Below are 25,252 nucleotides of genomic sequence, written 5' to 3'. Positions count from 1 at the left end.
AAAATTGGAATCTGCTGGTTGGATCTCTGAAAAAAAATAGATATTGGTATAGACCAGTAAAAGCGGTGCATCTGTAGTTACAGCCTATCAAATGGAGTATGACCCAATCACCCTCACAATGAGCAGACATTCACAAAGTTTAGCACTTTCTCAGTGGTTGTGCACCTGTTGGTGGGTTTATTTGCCCTTCTTAAACATAACTTCGGCTTGTGTTTAATTAACAGCTGTTGTACGTACAGAAAAAGGAATGTGTGGCATAAAAATGATCAGTTATTTGTAATGATTAGTCTCATGTGTGACTGGAAACGTTTGAAGGAAGACTGGACAGAAGGGAGAGGGTTGAGTCTGGGTATGTGCTAATGAATTAATGCAGGTGGCTTTAATAATGAGCCGAGTGTGTGTGTGTGTGTGTGTGTGTGTGCGTGTATACATGCTCCACTTCTGCAGGTGTGGGGCAGATACTTCCTGCGTTACAGAGCATTACGTGATCACTCAAAATATGCCCCCGGTGCACAAGTGACTGACTATGCAAAAACAACAAGGTTAAATTTAAATCTGCTCATCTGGAGACATTTTAGTTCATAACATGATCTAACATGTATTGTTAGTTTCATCCAGCTTTTAACACTTTAAATATCTGAATGAAACTGCTTCTGAAATTAATTCATTTACCTTTAATTTATATCATTCAATTAATTAAGACATTTTCCCTTAGAGCAAAGAAGTATATATCTGACGACTGACACAGAACAGAGACTACTGATGTATTGGTCAGTCTGTTCCGGCTGACATGGTTTTCTTGCTGATGCAGATTTTTTTCTGATGACTTTCTGACTCTTAAAGTAGGTAGAGTAGAGTAAAAATATGGTGCAGGTTATTTGATAGAGGTAAGAGTTTTATATCTAAAGAATGAATGATTTACAAGTTTGTCCCATTCATTTATCAGAGCATAGCAAACATTTCCCCATTTTTATTGAACTCAAAACAAGGCAGCAAAGTACATGCTGTTGGATGGAGACTAAAAAATGGCGTTTCTTAGTTTAAATTTTTTTAATGAATAGGTAGGAGAAAAAAAAATCATATTTTTCACATTTTTACCAGTCTATCACTGATCAGAGCTGATCAAGTGAAAATTGGCTAATTATTTGGTACATCTACACTAGGGATAGTGTAGATGTACCAAAATATTTAATATTCCAGGATAAACAATAACAATTTAAGATTACACACAGAACATCAGAAGATGTCCTCCTGCTGAAGTCAGATCATAACTGCTTTGAAAGTGACAAGGAAATGAGTAGGACTATGTAAACTCCCAGTTAGTTAAACTGGCCACACTTCAGTTCAGTTCAGGAGGTTGAACCCATGGCCTGACAATTTGTACAGAAGACCTCCAGGAAACCATCAACATATTTTTGTTTCAGCTTTAATCTAATTTCTAACAGCATTTGGTCGTAGAGCATTTTTGCCACGCAGGATCATTTACAGATCATATCAGTTACAGTCATTTTGATCCAAAATGGAAATGAAATATCACTCCTAAGAGAAGCAACTTTTGTCCTCAAGTGCTGCACGCTGCTCATGAGTGAGAATTTTCTGTCTCTAAGATGATGATGTTCCTCTCAGACTACATCAGCACTTAACTTAGCAGCTGATCCAAATGCATAAGAGCAGGTATATTAGGGATGTGCTAACAGATAGGCTCATCCTTTCTGGTCGCTGTGGCAATAAATTACCACACGCACTATTTATAACCGATAAGCTGCAGACTGTGACAACACCGTAAGCTGCCTAACACTGCCAATGTTAGACCATGGGCACAAAACAGCAACAAGAGCGCAATGGCAAGTACGGCAAAAAAATCTGTAGCCTAAAAAATGTAACTGGCTGGAGACCATGGCTCATGACTTTAAAATGAAATTTGGTGGGCCAAATATAGAATCAGTCAGTCACATCATGACTTATTTTTAAGTCCGAATAAATAAAGGCACAGCTTAGCCATCTCATTCTCTGTCCTTTTATCTTTTTACAATACTTTTTTCATAGGACACTAAAGTTAATTGTTATAATAATTTGCCTTCAGTGGAGCCATCTATCTTGAAGACAGGCAGACAAGACAAACTAGATGTAATGCAGGTAAATTACACAAAGTTAGAAACTATGTAGACTAATCCTACTATTTTCTTTAAGAATCTAGCTATACTCAAAGTAAGTAGAATATCCCTCATATTTACAGAATGTATTAGCTAAAATATTGAGGTGCTAGCAAAGGGGCAAATCAAAGCCTAACTGAATTGGGAAAAACTTACCCTTCCGACGAGAGCCTCCCTTGTGCTCCATTCTGAGGAGCCTGGTTAAAAAGGGGGGTGAAGGGGAGAGGGTCCTAGCAATGGTCCTTGGGGAACTCCAGTAATGGTGGTCCAATGTACAAAGATACTTCTACTGACGTGCACAAGTCAGGAATGCTGGCTGCACTGTGTGATAATGTGAGGATAAGCTATTTCTGTGACAGTCTCCGTTTATGTTTGTGTGTTTGTGTGTGTGTGTGCGTACAAAGTGGCCTGTGACGACAAAGTCAGCGACATCAGCCATGCATCACAAAGCACCCTCACCCTCCCACCGACAGACCTGCAGGAACAGCCATGTGCGTGAGTGCACACACATTCTTTCCCTGCAACCTCCCTGAGCTGCTGATCACTGCCCCAGCTGCGCGAGCATGAGTTAACACACACACACACAAACAGAAAGGGGAGGAGCAGAGAAAGCAAAGGAAGCAGAAAACCGTAGTAGAGACAGACAGACCTCCTTGGTGCCATCAGCTCCCCACAGGGGAAACTTTAACCTATACAGCTTTAACTGTGACAGTATCTAGGAATAAAATAAACCTTATTCAGATCTACGAGAACTTCACTAGCCTGTTAGATTCGATTTATTTTGTACTCATTGAGTCTGTAATAACCCTGTAGATCTTATATGACAGTAAATCATTGTAAATGGGAATAAAGCTTCGGACAGCCAAACCAACATGAAGGACAATGGCAGACAAAGCCTTTCCCAGTCATTACCTTGGTCAACCTAGCTCTTCACTGTTGTCCTTTTTAGTCACAGTTTAATCTGTTTGGCAAAGAGCATGTGAAGTGGGCACTAATTACCTAACTAGATTAGGCTAATCCTGAACCCTTTATAAAACAAGAGCCAATTTTCAGGCTGGGACTGAGGAAATTATGGCGATAAAGCCAGCACACAGAGTGAAGCTTTACTTCCTGTTCCTGTTTTCCCATCATTAGTATGTTCTTTGCCAGTATTAGAAATGCTGGTTACCAAGGAGACACAAATTGGCATGATTGGTCTACACAGTTTAATTAGACAGGACCAAAAAACTTCTCTATGCACATCATTTAGCTCCAACAGTTAGAGGAATCCTGAGGCTCCGTGATGATTTAACTGAACATCTGTTGCCACCATCATTAAACTGACAGATGTTTCAAAGCAGAGCTTAAAGCATGGCTATCAAATTACACAGTAAGAAGGATTTAGTAGCATCCAACGCCACTAAAGGTTGTTCAAAACTAAAATCAAACTTAAAAATCAGTCAGTCATTTTCTACCGCTTATTCCATAGTGGGTCGCGGGGGAGCTGGTGCCTATCTCCAGCAATCTATGGGCGAGAGGCAGGGTACACCCTGGACAGGTCGCCAGTCCATCGCAGGGCAGCAGTTTACTCGGAATTTTAATGGCAAAAGAGGTGATTTGTACTAAACATTAATTAGAAATCAATATAAGTTTAATCTATCAGAAAACTGAAATGTATCACAGCGTTTCCCCTACCATTATCCAAGGGGTCGCCCCGCCGCACCAAGACCAATATACACATATATACATAGATTTACACATATATACATACATATATATATATATAAATTGTTGTTGTAACTCTTAGTCAATAAGGTGGAGCCAAATAAACAGGCGTGATCATGAGAAGAAGAAAAATAAAAAAACTGGTTGTGCAGAGAACAACAGGTTTTCCCTTCACCTTTTCCATTCTAACCATAGTTATTTACCAGGAAGGTGTGTAATTATGAAGTGAATGAAAAATAATTCAACAAATCAAAAGCCAAAGAATTCCACATTTACTGTTAATTAGCTTTCACAAATATAACATGCTGTGATTCAGTGGAAGAGTGCTTCTGCACTGTATTTAAAAGTATTTCCACATCATTTTATGTTAAAGATAAAAACTAATTATGTGCAAAACAAAAAATATTACATAGCACACATTTAAAAAAAAGTTTTCCTTTCAAAATGCTTTAGAGTTGAACTCAACACCAGAACATGTCTCATAAGCTACAACCTGCTAACAGCACAGCCTTGAGCACACTTGCATAATGAACAGGACCCACACACCGGTCAAAAGTTTTAGATATACTTTCTCACTTAAAGGGTCTCTTTATTTTCATGACTATTTACATTGTAGATTCTCACCAAAGGCATCAAACCTGTGAATGAACACAGGGAACTATGTAGTAAACAAGAAGTGTAAAATAACTTTAAACATTTTTATATTTTAGACTCCACCCTTGGCTCTGATTACTGCTTTGCTCTCTTGATATTCTCTCCATGAGCTTCATGAGGTGGTCACCTGAAATGGTTTTCCAAAGAGTCTTGAAAGAACTTCCCTGAGGTTCCTTGAGAGACGGCCAAAGGTTAATATTTTAGTCATCACAGCAAAGAATGTCTACTTTAATGAATATAAAATATAACATATTTAAAGTTATTTTACAATTTTTCATTTGCTACATAATTCCATATATGTTTATTCACTGTTTTGATGCCTTCAGTGAGAATCTACGTACAATGTAAATAGTCATAGACATAAAGAAAACCATTAAATGAAAAAGTGTTTCTAGAACTTTGGACTGGTAGTGTAGGTTCATTTTTATTTCTCCCATCTGTCAGATACACCTCCAGTGAAGTACAGCACTTTTTGTGCTTAGCTTGTGTGTTCTGGCAGCCCCCCGGGGCTGTTTGGAGTGCTTTGCCAAAAATGTACAGACGCTTTTCATTTTATCTGACTCAGCACAGAGCAGCAAAATCTTCAATAAACTCTTCAATAAACTCACGCCTTGCTTCTACTGATTTAGATAAATGTTCAAGACTGCAGTCATGAGTGGCTCACGAAGCTTGCTTCTTCTCCATTGTGACTGTAAGTGGCCGTCACATGTATCCTTAAACATCCAGTCATACGTGTGCTAACACAACGTACAGAAAAAAACGTTTTTTTTAATCCCGCAATTATCTGCGGCCTTCACATTGCGGAAAACATAGGGCCCTATATAACTGTGTTTAGACTGTAAAGACCTTTCACTGTGAACTAATCAACTTTCAAGGTTGTTAGTTTTAAAATTGATCAAGTCTGGAGTATATTGGGAATCCTAGGGAATGGTTAATAAGCTGCATTTACACAGTACAGTAATTATAGCATTGTGTTCACTGTGTACTCGCTAGTGCTGACTGCATATCTGTACATTTATGTTTTTTTTTTAGACCAGACCAGCAAACATCTAGAACATATTCAAATGCTGGAAGTCAAAGTGAGGACATTACTTTGACTTGCAGCATGTGGCGAAATCACATACTGCCAGCATCAACTGTACGGTACCCATATCAGCACTTTATAACTGTCAGTAACAGCGGAGTCACTCTCCCTCTGCTGTTTTATTCAAAGGCATGAACATTCACTCATAAGCAGACCGGACACTAAATCATTTTGAAAGAAAGCCTCAGCCAGGAAGAACGTTCCACCTAATATCCTCATACTACATTCCTCATTTTACTCCACCTCTTCCCATGTCTTTGAACCCGAACTGCAAATGAAACAGACACGTGAGAGCCACATGACAATGAAATGATGTGAGTTCACACATACAACAAAACTTCCTCAAAATGTAGCTGCTTCTCAAACTCAACTCTAACAATGTCTCTGTGACCTTATGCAAAAAATGGAAGTAACTCACTACTCCACCCTGCAGCATATGGTGCTGCTACAGGACTTTTTAAAGTGCAGACATGCATTCAAACTGGTCGTCAGCTAACTTCTACAATGAGTTTCAGCTGCAGCCGTTATGCTAAAAATGATTTCATGTAGAATCACACCAGAGCTTTATCTGAGCCTTGTCCAATACTTATAAATGCCACACATTAAGATGCAGCCTGCTTAGGTAAATATGGTAACCGTTTGGAACCAGATGGCCAACATCTACTTTCTGGGTTATAATGACAGTTATTAAAAGCGGATTTGAATGAATTAAGTTTATTGGATTGGCCAGTCACTATTGTAGTACTTAAAAAAAAAAAGCACAAGCTCTGAGTGGGGAAACTTGTTTGAAAGACTTCAATAGGTCAGAGTTCTGAAAAACAGAGCATTCATCCATGGCAGAGAAATGGCAGGTTTAACATTCTTTCTTTGTTGAGCAAGGAGGAAATGTTCCAAAATCTTCATTTTGTTGTTTCACATCATACAAGTCCATCCATGGGCATCACAGGCCTTTTGTGCTTTCAGAGCATGCAGCTGAGATTGCAGAATCGAAGCGGCATGGCGAACAACTGGCACCTTTCGCCAGGGCAACGTGTAAGGCCTATTTGGACATTTCTAACAAAAACTCCTTAAAGGGCTGAGCTCCAGATAAAAAAAGAGTAATTGTATAGAAGAGCCCACTGTTAAGCATCGAATTGATCTGTTATGCTTTGGGTGTGTATCTCTTTGAAAGGCCTTGGGAAACTTGTCAGTTTATCAAAAACCCTTTGAAATACTAGATTTATACCAGGAGGATAATGATCCTAAACCCATGTGACCAAAAACAAAAAAGGTTCCACAGACACAAAACCAACCTTCTTTAATGACATTTCAGCTCCCAGACCTTAGATCCAAAAGAAAGCCTGTGGGATGAGCTGAAGAAAAGAGCGGACCCAGGACTCTGGAAGATTTAGAGAAACTGCGATAAGAGGAATCGGAATAGAACCCTCTGTCTTTATGCTCTAACCTTGGGGGATGTTATAGAATATTAGAGGGAGTCCTGAGGCAAAATAAGTTGTGTTGTATTACCAGCAGATTGACTAAAAATGGTGGCATTAGTAATGTTAAAAACAAATATCTCTTCATCATATTAAAAGGTGATATTTTTCTAAAATTGTCAGTGCAAAATTATGCTACCGCAGTAAAAGCATTTAGAATAGAAACAGTCATTTCCCTGCAGTCTGTGGTTCTTAGTAAATTCCATATGTAGTGCCATGCTTATGGTAATAAAATGTGGGCAAATTAACACTAATGACCAAAATGCATCAACTTAATGGACCTTGTTAAAGAGCCTATCAACTAAGTGGGAACATCATAGAGGTTTTAAGTGTGGTTTAGTTACAGAACATCCATGACAGAGAGCTACTTCACTGTTTATTGTTCTGACTGAAATGTCACATCAGGTCTGCTCACATAACTCCTTATGCAGTGTTCTTTATATTAAAGTGATGACAAGCATAATCCTTGTAAAGAAACCTTACAGCTTAAGAACATTTCAATGTTGGATTGGTGGCTGAAACTGGGCTATTAAAGAGAGACAGCACACTGGATTCCAGTTTGACTATTTGGTACAGATCACTAAGAAATATATCATCATATATTTGTGGTCATGGTCAAAAGAGATGCAATTCAAAGAGGCCATGCTAGTATGATCTCTGCTATTCAACAAAACAGTGTGACCTTGGTGCAACTGCTGCTGTCATAAAGAGAATAGATAGATCCCCATTAAGATGGGTGCATGCCTGCAAGTTAGGAGCTTATCAGAGATACCATATTGAGAACAGGCAACTGGCGAGAGTGAGATCACGGAAAAGGATATGCCAGTGGGTACAAGTCTGTCTAAACAAGCTACCAACACAATGAGCAGCGTTATTTTACTCTAGCGCTTAGGCTTGTCTTTTATATTAACTTTTAATAAAATAAAAAATATATAAAAAGGTACAGGACGTAGTTGTTCACACCTTAAAAGATGAGTTCATTTTTGACCATAGCGATGTGAGTTCTGACAGCTAGCCTTCATGTAACCAATAATCTGGGGAACTCAAATCATATCATGTCTCTTTGCTTCCTTCCTCACATTCCTTTCTTTGCCTTCTGTTTTCTTTGTTCTCTGCATCCATTTCTTCTCAACAGCACCGCCATCAGCATGTCACAATACAGAGATAACACATGACACAAGGTCCACTCACTTTAAATATCAGCTCACAGGGAATAAAGTGGGAATGTGTAAATGCTGTTCCGAGACTGCTTTACATAGACTGAGTCATCAACAAGACCTTTTTAATCTAATCAGCAGCAATAGTTTTAACTTTAAACATTTGCAATAGACAAGGTTTTACTTCACCAACGTTTACAAGGTCACACAACCGAGTAAAAAATGGAACTCTCGCAACAAGGCCAGTGCAAACACACAGCTAAAAGTTGAGAAACACAGCAAGGTCAGATTGGACACACGCTGGTTCACAAATATACTAGAAAGCCTCTCCTCTGGTACCTGCAGAGGCAATGAATAGAAACCTTAGCTGATTCTGTGTGTTTGTTTTTAGAGAACAAAATTGGAATACAGTCAACTTGCAGTTTGCAGCCTTTAAAATCTGTGATTTAACATAACAGTTTAAGTGTGCAAAATAAACTGTAGCTGCTGCTGAAAACATAAAAACAAAAAAAGCCTTTGAGCAAACATTTTGTATTTCCTTTAATTCTTTGGAAACGTTGTTGTCAAACATCATTACGTTTTAAAAGGCACAAATAGTGTTTAAAGGGTAATACAAACATCGGATTTCTCAACAGTTATGGATCAATTTACAATAGAAAGCAGATCTAGAACTTTGTGTTGAGGTTCAGGTTTGACTTAAAACATAAAAAAAATTGTAATTGATAAAATGTAATTTTAGGCTTTTGCTTAAAAACAAAAGTTAACTGTGGGGTAGTGAGACAAAGAAACAGAAATATCAAATGGTCAAATTACAGCAAGATGCTTAAATAAATCCAGATCTAACTGGGAAACAAACAGGAAACACATGACTAGGACAGATGGGCAGGAATACCTCAGACATTTCCCGGCTTAGTTTAAACTAAACCAATAATGAAATGATGCTGTAACTACCTCCAGATTACTTTGTTTCACGATGGAAACGATTGGTATTGACTGAAAACACTGCACTTACACCTAATTAACTCAGCTTTGTCCAAACTCATGAGGAGACCCACCGTAATGTCATGAACTCAGGGAGGTTCTTCCATGACAAACTACAGAATTTAACATCAGTGTAAGGGACACAACACTGACTTGTTTCTCAACTCAAACTCATCACCTCCCACAAAATATTTCTGCATTATGTACACATTTTACTCCCTTTACTCTCACACAATTCCTCTCCACTCTTTCCCACAAGGATCCTGCTCACTCGCATCTGGAACATCACGTCCTGTCCAAAATCTGCATGCTCTCAAATGGACGTAAAATCAAGCTGATGTAGTTAAGATTTCACCAAGGCTTAAATACTGCAGTTATTTAGAGAGCCCACTTACATGTGATGATTACAAAATCCCAATAAAGTTTGCAATCTGCCATTTTTGATGTTTTGAAGCTTGTCCATTATTTCTAAATCCTTCATCTTAACTTTTGCTTTTCTTAATGAAAACGTCCACATCTGTAAGACTTCTCTGTCTATCAAGTATTACACATTACTACAAACAGCTATTGATAATAGAAAAACTTCACTGCGTTAGTCCATATAAAGTGGTTTTCTAAAATGTATCTAATGCTAAGGAGGACCAAATGCTACAAGAGCATTCATAACGCCTACTTTTGGTTTTTACAATTAAAAGAAATGTTTTTAGATTCTTAATTATAGATAATCAAATTGTCCAGCCAACAGTCAGCCAGTTGTGGCGCTCTCACAGTGCTTACAAAATGTTTCTATATTGTTGGTCACAGTTTCTTTTCCCTAAAGAGAATGAAGTGTAAAAATGGTGGAGGCTTCTACAATGTCTTTGTAACAGAGTATTGGCACCCAGCTCAGTCCATATTCCATATTAGTTGATTCTCCCAGATAATTCAAGAGCTGCTTTCAGTCTTATTTCAAAAATAAGAGTTACAAAAAGATGAGTCAAGTTTTAAACAATCACCTTCATTACCAGCTTTTATAGCAATAACTAACGCTTGATTTCCCAAAAGATGTCAAATAGCACCCCTACCATCTTATTTTGAAGGTAAACCTGAGCAGGAGGTTTGCAATGACAGCGCCTCAGTTTGATTTCAGTATAACAGGAAATATCCTTCAACAACATCTGGTGGGGGTTAAAATGTTCAAGAAAGCATGGGCAGACAAAACAGGAGTACATGTTTTAGCTTTCCACCGCGATCAAAAGTTTTACTGAACTAGTTGACAACTACTCAACACCACTAAAATGCCTCCAGTCTGACTTTGACAGAAAACAGAGAGTGAATGAAAAGTCTTTTTAATAAATATAACAGGTTAAAACCAGGACCTGTTCAGGGTTTTTGATTTTAGAGTAAACTTGGACGAAAACAAATTTTAGGTAGACATGAGCAACAGGGTTTCAGAAAAAAAGGGTAGAGCATAACAAAGAGGAAACTCATGAGTCAGTGAGAAAAACTACAGTCTATTACATTATGGGATGGAGGGTGGGGTCTCACCTCCCCCTACTTAGCCAACAGGAAACAGGCCAGCAGAATAATCAATAACAGCAAGTCCTGTTTGACTCCCAACACATGCATATGAGCCAAGAACAATTTTTCTATCATGAACCTTCCCTCCGGAACATGAGAAAAACAGCTTCAACCTGTATCCAGTTTGGTATGTGATTACACTGGATTTACCAAGTGGTGGATGAAAACACACAAACATTAAATGACTGGTTGGAAACTCAACTGATGATTTAAAGAAATAGAATTTGTTCAAATGTGTTGGTGCAACAAAAGAACATGTGTGGTCCTGATGCTTCTACAGGTCAAAATACAAGAGATCATTGTGCGTCTGTGTCCAATGTGAGATCTTATCCCAAGCTCACTAACAGTCATCATCACAACACCCTTCATCAGACTCAAACAGTGTGCATGAGCCAAAGAAACTAAAGCAGCATGATATCCCCACCTAATTATCATAATAAATGCCATTCACACTCCTACACTCTGTAAAAGCTTAACTAGCATTCAGTTTTAATTACAGCTCCACAGCAGAAATTAAACCCTGGAAAATAAACTGCTCAGAGTCGTGTAAAATGCCGTAAAAGTAGCAACTTCACTAAAAACATTTGAGAAAAACATGGAGTGTCAAAGGGGAGTTTGTTAAAAGTGATCTCTATGACTTCTCAGGGCTGAAGGCTCAGATAAATGGGGCTATCTCCGCACACGCAGTCATGTTGATTGATAAAGTGGCTTTCAGCTAGAGGGAAGATCCTTTAAAAAAATCTGCTAACTGCATCTGTCCCATGCAGGGTAGGGTCTGCATGTTAAAAAAGTAGGTCTTCAGATTAGCAGGTCAAAGTTAAGCCAGCTGTAAAGAAAAGTTCACAACACTGGTCTCTTTCCAGCTGCCAGCTCAATCCTAGGTTATTAAAAAGTTTTCACCTTGTGGACCAGTCACAGGCTACTGTTCTCATCAAAGACATGTCTGTGGATCATTCAGGATGAAACAGGGCAAGAGAGAGTGGGATATTCAGCTGATAACAACAATGTTAAACATATTACAGCAAAGTTGCTGTTTTATACTTTTGAGCTCTCAACCTCTGGGATAGAACATGATGAATCTGGAAAGGTCAGCAGCTTTTTGGAAATCTCCGTCCAGGTAAGGCACTACATTCTCTTGGAAATACACCCAAGACCCTGCTGTTTCAGTAATGTTCATTAATGTCTCCCTGCTTAACATGCTAACAGCTAAAGTCAACAATGTCAGCTCCAGTCATGTTGTCCTTTATTTATATAAACAAGACTTTTACAAGTACTGCTTTCTCACACAACGACGACTCCTCTGCTCCGATTCTAAATAATTCATGACCTCAGCAGGGAGACAAGAAATAACTATTCTGATGGCTATTCTCACACCTTCTGATTTCTAACTTCTTAAAGAGAAATAATAAAAAACAGAATAAAAAATAAATTCAGATTTGCGCATGAAAGCTTTATATAAAACCTGATCTGAAACTGGCCCTAAAAATGTCATCAATGTATCAATACTAATGAAATGGAATTGTTTAACGATACCAATTTCAATCAAAATGAATACAAACGGCGTCAGTTTCTTCTGACCAAGTTGCCACACACCTTGAACTGCAACACTTCAGACACACAGACCCTCAGCTGCTCCCTTTCCCCCAGAGGCTCAACTTAAAAATCATGGTACGTACAGAAAATAGGGCCCCTGCGACTCTTTAGTTGAAAGGGCCAAAGCATGGTTTGCAAATAGACAAATGAGAAAGGTCAAAGGATGCCAACAAGCAACCCCCAGATACAGAGTTGGGCGCAGCAAAGCTGAGTAGCACCACAACAATGGCAGAGCTTTTTAAAGACAGACGCTCTTTTGTTTAAGAGAAATAAAATGTTAAAAAGGTTAACAATGTGCCTGTATGTGGAGCAGTGAAGTAGTAGACATCTCAGTGGCATAAGCTAATGTTATCTGTTTAAATATCAACAAGTTACTGATCGTCCCATTATAGTGTTCTGCCATGGAGATGTGTTTCCCCCACAGCTCACGTCATAGTAGGCAAACGTCTCGGAGCAGATGGGTCCATCGAGTACGAAATGTTAAAGCGTCAAAAGGACCTCCGTTACACGTCTGTTCAGTAGTACAAAGGCTTAGCAGCTAATATGGCAAATAATTAAACGAGTAAATGTTAAAAGCACGGTGTACTGAAACTGGAGCTAACAAGGTTAGCATAAACTAGTCTTAACCACTGGCAACAGACACTGCTGACTCCAGTTGTTAAAAATTGAATAAATAGTACTGAAAACGTTTGCAATAACCAGATCTTTGTTTACACTGTAAAAAAATGTGTGTGACATGCATTTGCATTTTTTTGTTTTTTCTATTTGTGTGAAGTTTGAAATTGTAGTTTTGTGTCAACCGTAACTACTGTAGATGCAATATTTTAATTGTTCACTTCCCAAAGAGCCTTTCAGAAGCCAACTGAATTTAAAGTAAACTGAACCAACTTTATTTATATTACTTGAACATACCTACCTGCAAAAACTGTTATTTAACAGGTATTTAAAAAATTTTTCCCACTTTTTTCACAAGCTCTCAGTTTCTATTGCAGATCAGTTTGGTGACTGATGTAAAGGTCCCATCCATTAAAACAACCGAGCTTTTCCAGAAGGTAAGAACGGAAAGACTGTGCTGGCTGGGATCTGGTTGTTAAGTGAGGTCAGAAAAAAACCCACCATTAAAAACAACACAAGCTCTTTTAACTGCCAGCTGTGAAGGTTGACCACATGGAATAGCAGAGACACTCAGGCCAGAAAGGAAACCATGGAACCGTCCTCATGTCACACCTTCTTGAGTGGCAGTTGTGTGTGAGGAAAACTCATCTCATGCTGCAGTTGGACAACAAACAAGCTGTCCCTAAAATGCAGCATTTATTTCACATTATCCGCCCACATGCAGCCATAAACAGTTTTTCTGAAAAATAAAGCCAGTAATTACCCTCAAAATAAAGCTAAATTGTCAGCTTGGGTTGGAGCCTGAAAGCAAACTCTGGAACTTTCTGGAAGGATTTCATTATGTACAGCCTAAATGAGATGAATAAGGTTTAAAAAAAGATGTTAAAATGTAAGATAATAAGTGTGCATTGTGTAGAAATCTGTAAAACCTGTTCTTAAATCTGAATAGCTTAATAAAAACAACATAATCTGATCTCACCTGCAGGATCTTCTTCTTCTGCCAGGACATTGTTCTCATCAACATCTTCCTCTTTGTTTTGTTCCTTTGCCTTTCCAGTGTTGTCCTTCACTGGGACCACAGTGAAGTTAGTTGGCATTTTTGTTTGTCCCACTCTTTCTCCTCTCTTATCTCCTTCCCCCTCTGAGCTGCCTATTCTCTGTTTCCTCTTCCGTCCAACCAACACTGCTCTTCCTTCTTGTTCTCGTCCTCAGCTGCTTGCCTGGTTCTTCAGACCTGATGCCCTGATGAACTTAAACACTCATCGGCAGCCAATGAGTCTCACGCCTGAGTTTTTGTTCTAGTCACTAGAATTCAGCTGTCCTCCCATGTGAGACCAACCCCCACCTCAACCATCCAAACAAGGAAGAGTGGGGCTGCCCCGCCCAGTGGGGGCAGTCCACAGAAACAGACAACCTCGCAGAAAACATGACATGCATTTGTGCTTATTAGCATGTGAAAACATATTAGAGGCTCTTTCTGTGCCCTGAGGGCTGATTATCCAGTTCTGGAAGGCTGCTTTGATTCACAGACAACCAAAACTGACAGGAATGCCTGCTGCTCAAAGAGTGGAGGAAGTTTGGAGCCGATCCATTCCGGAATATGTTGAAGTACACACAAACAACTGTCTTATGATTATCCTGTTTTCCTATGCAGTGTTATATGACCCAGTGTGTATAGTCACAGGTGTTCAGCAGCATCTTGAATTATATACACCTATAGTCCTCGCATGTATTCATGCACATTATTAACAACACCAATATCAGTGTGTTGCTTTGTTCATAAGCCCACTCAGGGAGGAAAATAGGAAAACTGAAAGCACCCATCTCCCTGACATCTAGGAAGTTCAAGAATAATGGAATTATTGAACAAAAATAAAAATGAAACAGTGTATGTTACCATAAAAGGGATCCAATAAAAACTCCACCTCTTCTGGTCATTTCTTCGAACACAGTTGCATTAAAGCAAACAATAATACTAATATTTCAATCTCATCTGCTGACCTGACATTTAAATGAGTCATTTCCTAAAGATATGTCGTTACACACAGCCACTGACCATCTGACCATCATTTCCCATACCAAGTAAGAAACACCCCTCAGTTATGGGAAATACTAAAACTACATATTTCACCAAAACCACTTAATGAACAGATTATTTTCAAATGCTGCAGATGTAAAGTTAACTTGGATATTAAGCAAGTGGAGAGTCAGCCACCTATTCCACTGTCACCGCATGGCAGATCAATAGAAGTCACCACTAGTCACCATAATTGATGACCTTGACTACAATAATCAGTCAACATCAATATTTCTAGTCATATAAAACATTTGGATACCCCATTAAATATTCAGTTCCTTTAAAAGTAATCTTCACATAGCTCATATTTTTTGCTTGGAAAAGATTCATTAAATACAATTAAACATTTGTTTTCTTTTACTCATTTAATAAAAGGTAACAAAAAAAGTGTGTAATCTAACTCATGAAAACTTTAGGATACCCTATCCCCTAATGGCTAGTCTTATCCGCTTTGGCTGAAATAACTTCCATTAGATGCTTCTTGTAGCCATCTACCAGTCATTGACATCGATCTGAGGAAAGTTTACCCCACTCCTAACTATCACCTGTGAGTGGGGACGCTGCATGTACAGCCTGTTTCAAGTCAGCCCACAGCAACTCAATAAAATGAAGAGGGTTTTTTTTCCTCACAGATGGTCTTGTGTTTTTTTCAGCTAGTCTGTTATGCACAGTAGCATTGATGGTGGAATCTATGTTGGTGAGCTGGCCAGGTCCTGCTGCAGCATTTCATCCCCAGACCAGAATCTCCTTCTTATTGTTTTTATTATTTTTATGTTCCTTTTCTTTGTAAAGCACTTTGTGACTTTCCATGTCTGTGAAAGGTGCTATATAAATAAAGTTTACTTACTTACTTACCATGATACTTCCAGCTTGATGCTTCACAGCTGGTATGAGGGTCTTTCAATGCAATGCTATTTAGTTTATATATAAAACAAGATATATAAAACATCTTGTTTTATATATCTTTAACCTATTTTCTGTACAGTGGAATCACTGACAACCTCATAAGAGACTACAGACTTCTTTCTAAAAGGCTTCAGAAAGCTCTTTCGATCTTACTATTGTGTTCATCATCACTTCAGCAGTCAGCGTAACAATCTTCTCATGTACATCTGATGTGACTTGCCTGTGTGCAATTTTAGCCATATAAAGGGTTTATTAATAGTGGGGTTGTTTCACTGTCAACTGAGCTGGATCACAAACTTTCCCAAAGGTTTCAAAGGCCGTACCTGAACTATAAGTCCAGTCGTGAAAGTTCCTCATTACTAAATATTCCACAGTGGAGCTAGTAGGGGTATAGCCAAAGAGAAGTGTTATGGTGCGTTCACACCGAACGCGGATTCTGCGAATATTTCGCGTCATTTGTGTGCTGTTGCTCGCTTCACATTCCGCGTGAACTCCGCGTTGCCAAATGGCAACAAACGGCAACGCTTCGCCACATCATCAAATAGGAGGAGCTTCTATCTGCTGCTTGTTGGTTTCAACTGAACATGACTGACATGGATTTCACGGACCTAATTACGGTGTTTTACCTGTGGAGAGCCAAAAAACGCCGCCGATGTCCCTGGGTTCACCAGATTCTTCAGGGACGGGAACAGTTCAGAGAGTTCCTAAATATAAGATATTTGTGACTAAACTTAACCAGGCCAGGTCCTTTCTGTACTTGTCTCGGTAAAAGTAATTAGTTGAGTCATTAAACTCTGGCTTGCTGCACACTTCCACTATAATCTGGTCCTCCATCTTCACTGACAACCGCATCTTCTCCGCTGCGGTCTTTCACCCTACGTCACAGCCACATCCAGTCCGTTATTGGTTGACGCAACGCGAATTTAGGAAAAAGTTCAGATTTTTCAGCTCGTCCATTGCTCTCGCTGCGCTCCCGCTTCGCTTGGCGTGCCTTCCGCACCGCGTCCTTCGTCTCCTTCGCACCGCTCCGCTCCTGAACGCGTCTCTACATAGGGATAACATGTAAATCGGCCGCTCCTATCGCAGAATCCGCGTTCGGTGTGAACGCACCATTAGAGAACAACAAAACTGCTCTAGAGTGCGGTGTTGGTGTGCATACACCTGACACCGCACTCTAGAGCAGTGGAGGCATGGTTTTTGGAGTGCTAAATTATGCCTGTCTGACAAATCAATAGATTATTCTGGGTTTGGCAGTTGCCAGGAGAATGACACTTGCATGATGGCAATATGTCAAAAGTAAAGGTTGGCGCATAGGGGATTACGATTTTCAGGAGCTAGACTTGGCCTCTCAATTGCACTGAAATTAAGTCTTAATGAGGCATCGTAACAAGACAGTTTGGACAATTTTATACTCCTGACCTTGTGGGAGCAGTTTGGACATACCTTCTTCATCTCCAACATGACTTCTCCAGTGCACAACGCAAGTACCAACAGGACATGAATGCAAGAGTTTGATGTGGAGGAACCTGACTGACCCTCAACTGACAGAGCACACTGGGGATAAATTAGAGTAGAGACTGGAAGCCAGTCCTTCCTGTCCAACAACACCAACTACCCTAAAATACTCTCCTGGAAGAATGTTCAAATATACAGTACAGACCAAAGGTTTGGACACACCTTCTCATTCAAAGAGTTTTCTTTATTTTCATGACTATGAATATTGTAGCTTCACACTGAAGGCATCAAAACTATGAATTAACACATGTGGAATTATATACTGAACAAAAAAGTGTGAAACAACTGAAAATATGTCTTATATTCTAGGTTCTTCAAAGTAGCCACCTTTTGCTTTGATTACTGCTCCGCACACTCTTGGCTTTCTGTTGATGAGCTTCAAGAAGTAGTCACCTGAAATGGTTTCCACTTCACAGGTGTACCCTGTCAGGTTTAATAAGTGGGATTTCAAGCCTTATAAATGTGGTTTGGACCATCAGTTGTGTTGTGCAGGAGGTGGATACAGTACACAGCTGATAGTCCTACTGAATAGACTGTTAGAATTTGTATTATGGCAAGAAAAAAGCAGCTAAGTAAAGAAAAATGAGTGGCCATCATTACTTTAAGAAATGAAGGTCAGTCAGTCCGAACAATTGGGAAAACTTTTAAAGTGTCCCCAAGTGCAGTTGCAAAAACCATCAAGCGCTACAAAGAAACTGGCTCACATGAGGACCGCCCCAGGAAAGGAAGACCAAGGGTCACCTCTGCTGCGGACGATAAGTTCATCCGAGTCACCAGTCTCAGAAATCGCAGGTTAACAGCAGCTCAGATTAGAGAACAGGTCAATGCCACACAGAGTTCTAGCAGCAGACACATCTCTAGAACAACTGTTAAGAGAAGACTGTGTGAATCAGGCCTTCATGGTAAAATAGCTGCTAGGAAACCACTGCTGAGGACAGGCAACAAGCAGAAGAGACTTGTTTAGGCTAAATAAGTCAAGGAATGGACATTAGACCAGTGGAAATCTGTGCTTTGGTCTGATGAGTCCAAGTTTGAGATCTTTGGTTCCAACCACCGTGTCTTTGTGTGGCGCAGAAGAGGTGAACAGATGGACTCTACATGCCTGGTTCCCACCGTGAAGCATGGAGGAGGGGGTGTGATGGTGTGGGGGTGTTTTGCTGGTGACACTGTTGGGGTTTATTCAAAATTGAAGCCATACTGAACCAGCATGGCTACCACAGCATCTTGCAACGGCATGCTATTCCATCCGGTTTGTGTTTAGTTGGACCATCATTTATTTTTCAACAGGACAATGACCCCAAACACACCTCCAGGCTGTATAAGGGCTATTTGACCAAGAAGGAGAGTGATGGGGTGCTGCGCCAGATGGCCTGGCCTCCACAGTCACATTACCTGAACCCAATCGAGATGGTTTGGGGTGAGCTGGACCGCAGAGTGAAGGCAAAAGGGCCAACAAGTGCTAAGCATCTCTGGGAACTCCTTCAAGACTGTTGGAAAACCATTTCAGGTGACTACCTCTTGAAGCTCATTAACAGAATGCCAAGAGTGTGTGGAGCAGTAATCAAAGCAAAAGGTGGCTACTTTGAAGAACCTAGAATATAAGACATATTTTCAGTATATAATTTCACATGTGTTAATTTATAGTTTTGATGCCTTCAGTGTGAAGCTACAATATTCATAGTCATAAAAATAAAGACAACTCTTTGAATGAGAAGGTGTGTCCAAACGTCTGGTCTGTACTGTACTTCGATACCTCATCCTTCCCAAGAGAATGTAAGTTGTTGTAGCTGCAAAGGGTGGGCCAATGCCATATTAAAGTAATTACATTTAGAATGAGACATCAAAGTTTGTGTGTGTAAAAGCAAGTAACCCAATAGTTTTGGCCATATAGTGTATGTAATATGAAAGACTATCTCCACTATAACTATATTTTATAGCTTACGCAACAAAAAGTTTGTTATTCTACAAATAAAAAAGAAGCAGCATAAAAGTGCAGGTCTTAAAGGATATGCTGCATGTTGGTTTCATGTGTCCACAGTCCATTGTTCTGTCTGACTTTAACACAGTTACACTGAAAAGCAGGCTCAGATTTCTGATCTCAAAATAGATGTATCGATTGATTGTACAGAGGGAAGATGAGCCGAGACTTAACCTGAAAGCAAGAGCTTGGGTGAAGGACAAAGCTGAACTCTTTCTCAAACACCATCATGTCCATACATCCTAAGCTAATAAATCCATCTATTTCCAGTTTTAAAATTTTTGCCTTTTTACCTTCCAGACTTCCTACTTAAATGAATTTGTTTTATAACTACTTTTCTCTAGGATTTAACAGTTTTGTAACGGTTTAAGCACATCCAATAATTAAACACTGCCCCCTACAGGTTACAGCAGGTAGTACAGCTTTCAAACACCACTGCCACACAACGATTCAAAGTTAACTGTATTGGATTACAAATAAACATATTAGCTCTTTATCATGCCATGTGGATTTAGATTATGGTCATTGTCACGCGTCATTTTTCAATTAGTTACTGCTCTATGTTGTGTTAAACCAACACAAGAACAACTAAAGCACCATGTTAGGTCATATGGTGCACGCTGATGGCATCAAATAAACTTTTAGAACATTCTTTTGAAGAGTTGCAACAAAGACTACTGACTAAAGATTTGTTTTCTTATTCTGAATAAAAAAATACCTACATCGTTATAGCTCATGCTTCTGTGCCTCGCATTTTATTTAACCAGAAGCTGCTCAAGACTTATCATGACACAATGGTGCCCCCTTCTGACCGCATGTGTAATTATCTGTGTTAAACCACTGATACATAAAATAAAAAATAAAAAACAAAGAATTCATCCAAACATCTGCCACATCTGCAATAACAGTCAAAACAACATTAACTGTAATCTGGAGTTCAATGTTAACTGGAGACGTTATTTTTCAGAAAGAGCTTTACAATCACTTCCAGACACAACACTCATATTTTCCTGTCTGACTATGAAAGGGCCACTAGACCATCTAACGTCCTTTAGAAAACATTTCCATGACACACACGCATTTTTATAGAAAGGAGACAGACTGTTGCAGCTGACCTCAAGTCATAAGATGATGGTGGAAAAAAAGAAAACTACTCCCAACTAGACTTGAGCAGTTAAAACCTGTAAAATGTGTTTCATAGGAAGCAGAGCAGGGAATATACAACCTCTGCATTAGCTAAAGAAACATGCGGTCGTACAAAGCTGTATCTGAACATGGCAGTACTCATCCATTAAACGCTGTAAATTCTTTATGTGACACAGCATGCTTTAACAAGCCCTTAGCTCAGGTTATGTAACCATTTAAAAGGAGCTAGTTGACAGATTTTAGACAGACCATCAGACAAAGTCAGCTGAGATTTTTTACCACCGATAATGACTTTTGTTTTATACTACTAACCTTTGAATAACCTGATTAGTTTTGGAATAAAAAAAAAACTATAGTTTGTTCTCATATGTGTAATATAGCAATGACTGTGTTAAAATATAAACAAGTCACTTACATTAACAATGTTATCACTTAGTGCTGCTAATATTGTTGCATTTATAACCATTCTTTCTCGGTTTCTAAAGTAATTAGTAGTTTATTAATTAGTAGTTTTTTTCTGTTATTAATGTAGCAGCAGTAATGCACAACAACATGGTGGAGTAGCTCCTGGCTGTGTGTGTGTGTTCTTTACACAACAAACCTCTAGAGGTTCCAAAGGAGTCCCCAGAACAGAGCCAGCCTTCTTTATCAGCTTCTTTTTTAAGTCCCTGGCTCTGATGCAGCTTCCCCAGCAGATGATGGCAGAAGAGATCACACTCTCCACAACAGACTTATAGAAGATATGCAGCATCTTGCTGCAAACACTGAAGGTCCTAGTGCTTCTCAAGAAGTACAGTCTGCTCTGTCCCTTCTTGTAGACGGCTTCACAGTTGCATCTCCACTCCAGTCTGTTATCCAGGTGAACACCGAGGTATTTATGCTCCTTCCACACCTCAGCTTCCTGTCCAATAATAGGAATATTTTTTGACCTATTCCTGTTTCTCCTGAAATCTACAATCATCTCCTTATGTTTTATTCACATACACAATGAGATAATTGTTTCCACACCATGCCACAAAGCGGTCCAACAGCCTTTGAGATGTTAATCAGCAGCTCTCTGCTTCCAAAGACCAAACCACCTTGTTCAATTGTTTTTAAAAGGTATATCAGGATGAACGTAACAGAGGTACTCCAACAAGCTGCCACCTTGAGAGGAGCAATTCTATATCTGCGGTGCTCAAGATGGCAAAGTGTCAGATTTAAAAACTTCAAACCTGACTTGATAAAATAACAAAAGACTTGGAACATTACACCAGTGACTTGTGTCTTCACTTGGACTTGAAAATACTTGATATCTTACACCAGAAATAAAGTCTGTTATAATGGAGCAAACCAGCCTAGTGCAATCCTCTGGCAATTAACCAATATTGGTTGTTCCTGTTGCTGCAACATACATGCTGAATCCCCTGTGTTGTTTACTCGCTGTTCTTATGCATGTCACCATGTCCAACAATTTCAGGGCACTTTTAGTTACATTTTACACAAAGTCAGAAGCAAGATTCTTAGGGCTGAATTTAATTGCAAGCCTGGAGACAGACACAGTGATGGTGATGCGAGCGCCGCTACTGGTTGTATGGACATTTTGAATGGCATTATGTTGGGTGATGGAACCAGTGCTAAATGCTCTAGGAAATAGACACTCAGACAGATAATTTCTTTTAACATCCTGACCTCTCCTTGCTGTCAAATAGGCTGGTTACCCACAGAATATCCATTTATTGTCTTTATTATTGCAATTTCATTAATATGTCACCAATAAAAAGCTTCTACCAATGTTAAAATTTAAGATTTTTAAGGACTGCTGTAAAGAACAATGATTTTTAGCATAGTGTTAGGACTGCAATCTTCCAAGTTTGCAATAGTAAAGTTAGGTTCTGCGTCTTGACCTTGAAAGACAAAAAAGGTCACTGTATCCAAGCTGGCAGACAGCAGCGCCATAATTCCATCTTACATAAATAAACTTGCTCACTTTTAGAATAAATAATTGCATTTGTTATTTTAATGACGTGAAATCGCTCATGGAATACAGTAAAAGCTGCTTTGTACTGATGTAGATGGTAACCAGCTACATCAGTACAGTTCATTTTATGGCTGTTTGTTTTAGTTAATATTTAATGTAAAAAGAAACATCAGCACTGGTTTTCTGACATTTTAAAGCTCAGTTCCTCTTCCTGATTTCTCTGGCAAACAAATACATATTTTAAAAACTGTGTATAAATGCTAGAAATTAGTTATTACTAAGTAATTCGATTACCTATTCAGTCAAATAACTCCTCCACTCAGAACTTGCATGCTTTAAGTTTGAGCTCGACTTGGGAATAGTCTTGAGTCTTGGGTTCAAAGATTAGAGACTTACTAGTGACTGGGGGAATAAAATGAGTTGGTCCAACTTCCTGTCACTGGTTGGCTACGTCTGACATGGCACTGTCAAAACTATCATGGTGCATAAGGCGCCTGATTCAGAGATGAATTAGCTGGGTTCTAAAAGTTCTCAGAGACTGAGGGGTTCTGTTACAGTATGAAATCTTCCACTTTGAGCAAATGCTTGAATGTTTTTCCCACCAAATTGAGAGGATCTCGTAGGCTGCAAACAGCACATAGCACTAAAGGTACAGGTCTTTGCAAACAAACGCTGTTACCCAATTATGACACTTTGAAGCCATAACATAAAGTACAACAGGGTTTGGGGGGGGGTTAACAGCAGACTTCCCATGATGCCACTGTCTGAATAAATATATATATAAATATTAATATTAAATAATATTCTCAGATTCATAATCCCAACATTATGGCATCCCTGGGTGGGCATTATCATGAACAGCTTGCACTGTACATAAATGCAAATGAATAAACCACAACTGCACATTATTGATGTAGCAAGTGATTAGCTTAAAACCAGCTGTCACTGGTCACAATAGGACTCAAAACATCAGAGTTCTAACATCAGATGTCACTGATTATATTTAAGTGAACAGTATAACTCGTGACATTACAGGAGTTCACAATTTTAGACTTTCGTCAAATTAATAACTCCAACAGTATCTCCGTGCTAGTAACAATCAACTTTGCTACATAGGCAAAATTTTAGATGTTCTGAGTCGCAATGACTTGAGACTTGGTTTAACTTCAGTTAACCTCACTGTCCAGACAGTTGCTGCACATCTGTTTCCAGAGGCTGTTTTGTGTAAGAAAACAATCTGAAACTGAATTAACTTTGCAGTTAAATTTATTATCTGACTTAATTTTGATGCATGTATCCATTTAGGAACTTTATAGTTTGTTTTATGTTTTGAAAGAACAGGATTTTTGCCAGATTAAATCCCAAATTTAATCTAAGCCACCCTGCCATAAAGGGGGGTGAACCAAAAGCCAAATTGCAATTATTACCCTCAGGAGGTGTAGCAATTCTCTTTTTTCTTTGCATTTTAAACAAAATTCCCTTAAAGTTTAAGAGTAGTGTGTAATCACTAGTTCTCCCAAGAAAGGTGAAAAATTAACACTAAAATCACAAAATATCCTTAGAGAAAGGAGTAGCATTGTAACACTTGGAGCATTGTGTTGTCATAAGTCACAGGATGAATGATCAACTGGTGCACCAATTTTGCAATCATACAAATGTTTCCAATTTATGTATAGTCAAATATACATATATAGCTGGGCATACATTTGTTAGATGTTGTTGCTTTTAGCAATTTCTCATAACTTTGTTGTTGTTTCGTAGTGTCTGCCAGAATGATGGAATTAAACTCCATTATGAATTCAGCAGACGTGGAGATGCAGAAAGTTGTTGTTGCTGATCTCATCAGTTTGTCTCCAGATGAGCGGGATGTTTTAAATCAGTTTGACCTTGCCACATGTGATGAGAGGATTCGGGAGTTGGTAAACTTCATTAAGTATCCAACTAGAGAGGCTCTGATTTCAGATGTTCTTTGTCAGCTTACCTTGTTGTATCAGCAGAAATCACAACTGGAAGCTAAAAGATACCTTTAGTTACAGACTGACCATCAGATGGCTCTTCAAAGGGAGAATGCTGCAAAGCTTTAGCTCTCAAAAGCTGAGGAGAGGATGGAGAAAGCTGAAGCAAAGTTAGTGGACCTGAAGGCAGCCAAGCTCAAGAAAGCTTCATCCCAAAAGCAGGAACAGACCCCCACCTTTCAGGTACCAGATTTGCATTTTCACTCACAGCAGCCACAGCAGGGGGCAGACTCAGACAGCAGGCAATCAGCACCTGAGTCTCCGAGTCTCCCCTTCCTAAATTTAGTCCAAGTGTTCAACTTACTTCCACAGACCTTAACAGAAATGTTGGAAGTCAGATGGTCTCCAGTAGTGTCCTGCCAAATCCCATTGCAGTGAACAACCACCAAGATGACCGAGTGCCGGACTCAGCCTGCACAAGTGGTCCAATTCGGTGGGAGGAGCACCCTTCTGGCCTGATCGGCACCCCTCTCCCTTCTGACTCTGTGTCGACCCCTAGGGGCCAGGAGAGACGCACATGGCTCTCAGGTGATTCAATCCAACCTGACCCACCACCACTTGCACGAGTCCATTCATTAGAAAGCTTTCATTTAAATCATGAGAAAACTTGTTTTCTTCCACCATTTCATGAACCTAACCAACATGACTTCTCAGATGGAGATGATCCACCTTGGGAGCA

The 25,252-nt window shown here is 39.3% G+C and overlaps 1 protein-coding gene across 7 annotated transcripts in view; it reads right to left on the bottom strand.

Annotated features, from left to right (window-relative positions):
- Positions 1-25,252, bottom strand: part of slc12a7b (solute carrier family 12 member 7b) — a 74,691-nt gene that overhangs the window by 40,662 nt on the left and 8,777 nt on the right. Inside the window, exon 1 of one of the 7 annotated variants that reach the window (XM_047349485.1) lies at positions 13,956-14,251. The exons of 5 other annotated variants lie outside the window; for them this stretch is intronic. In XM_047349485.1, coding sequence (XP_047205441.1) covers positions 13,956-14,073 — 118 coding nt within the window. In that variant the 5' untranslated portion in view covers positions 14,074-14,251. Of the gene's footprint in view, positions 1-2,309; positions 2,456-13,955; positions 14,252-25,252 lie in introns of those variants that run through there. One more of the 7 variants, XM_047349489.1, reaches the window with a different exon arrangement.

This window comes from Girardinichthys multiradiatus, chromosome 21, assembly GCF_021462225.1.
Source record: "Girardinichthys multiradiatus isolate DD_20200921_A chromosome 21, DD_fGirMul_XY1, whole genome shotgun sequence".
In the NCBI taxonomy this organism is placed as follows: Eukaryota; Metazoa; Chordata; class Actinopteri; order Cyprinodontiformes; family Goodeidae; genus Girardinichthys; species Girardinichthys multiradiatus.
Note: the sequence above shows the minus strand (reverse complement) of the source record. Positions and strands in the feature narration are given on the sequence as shown.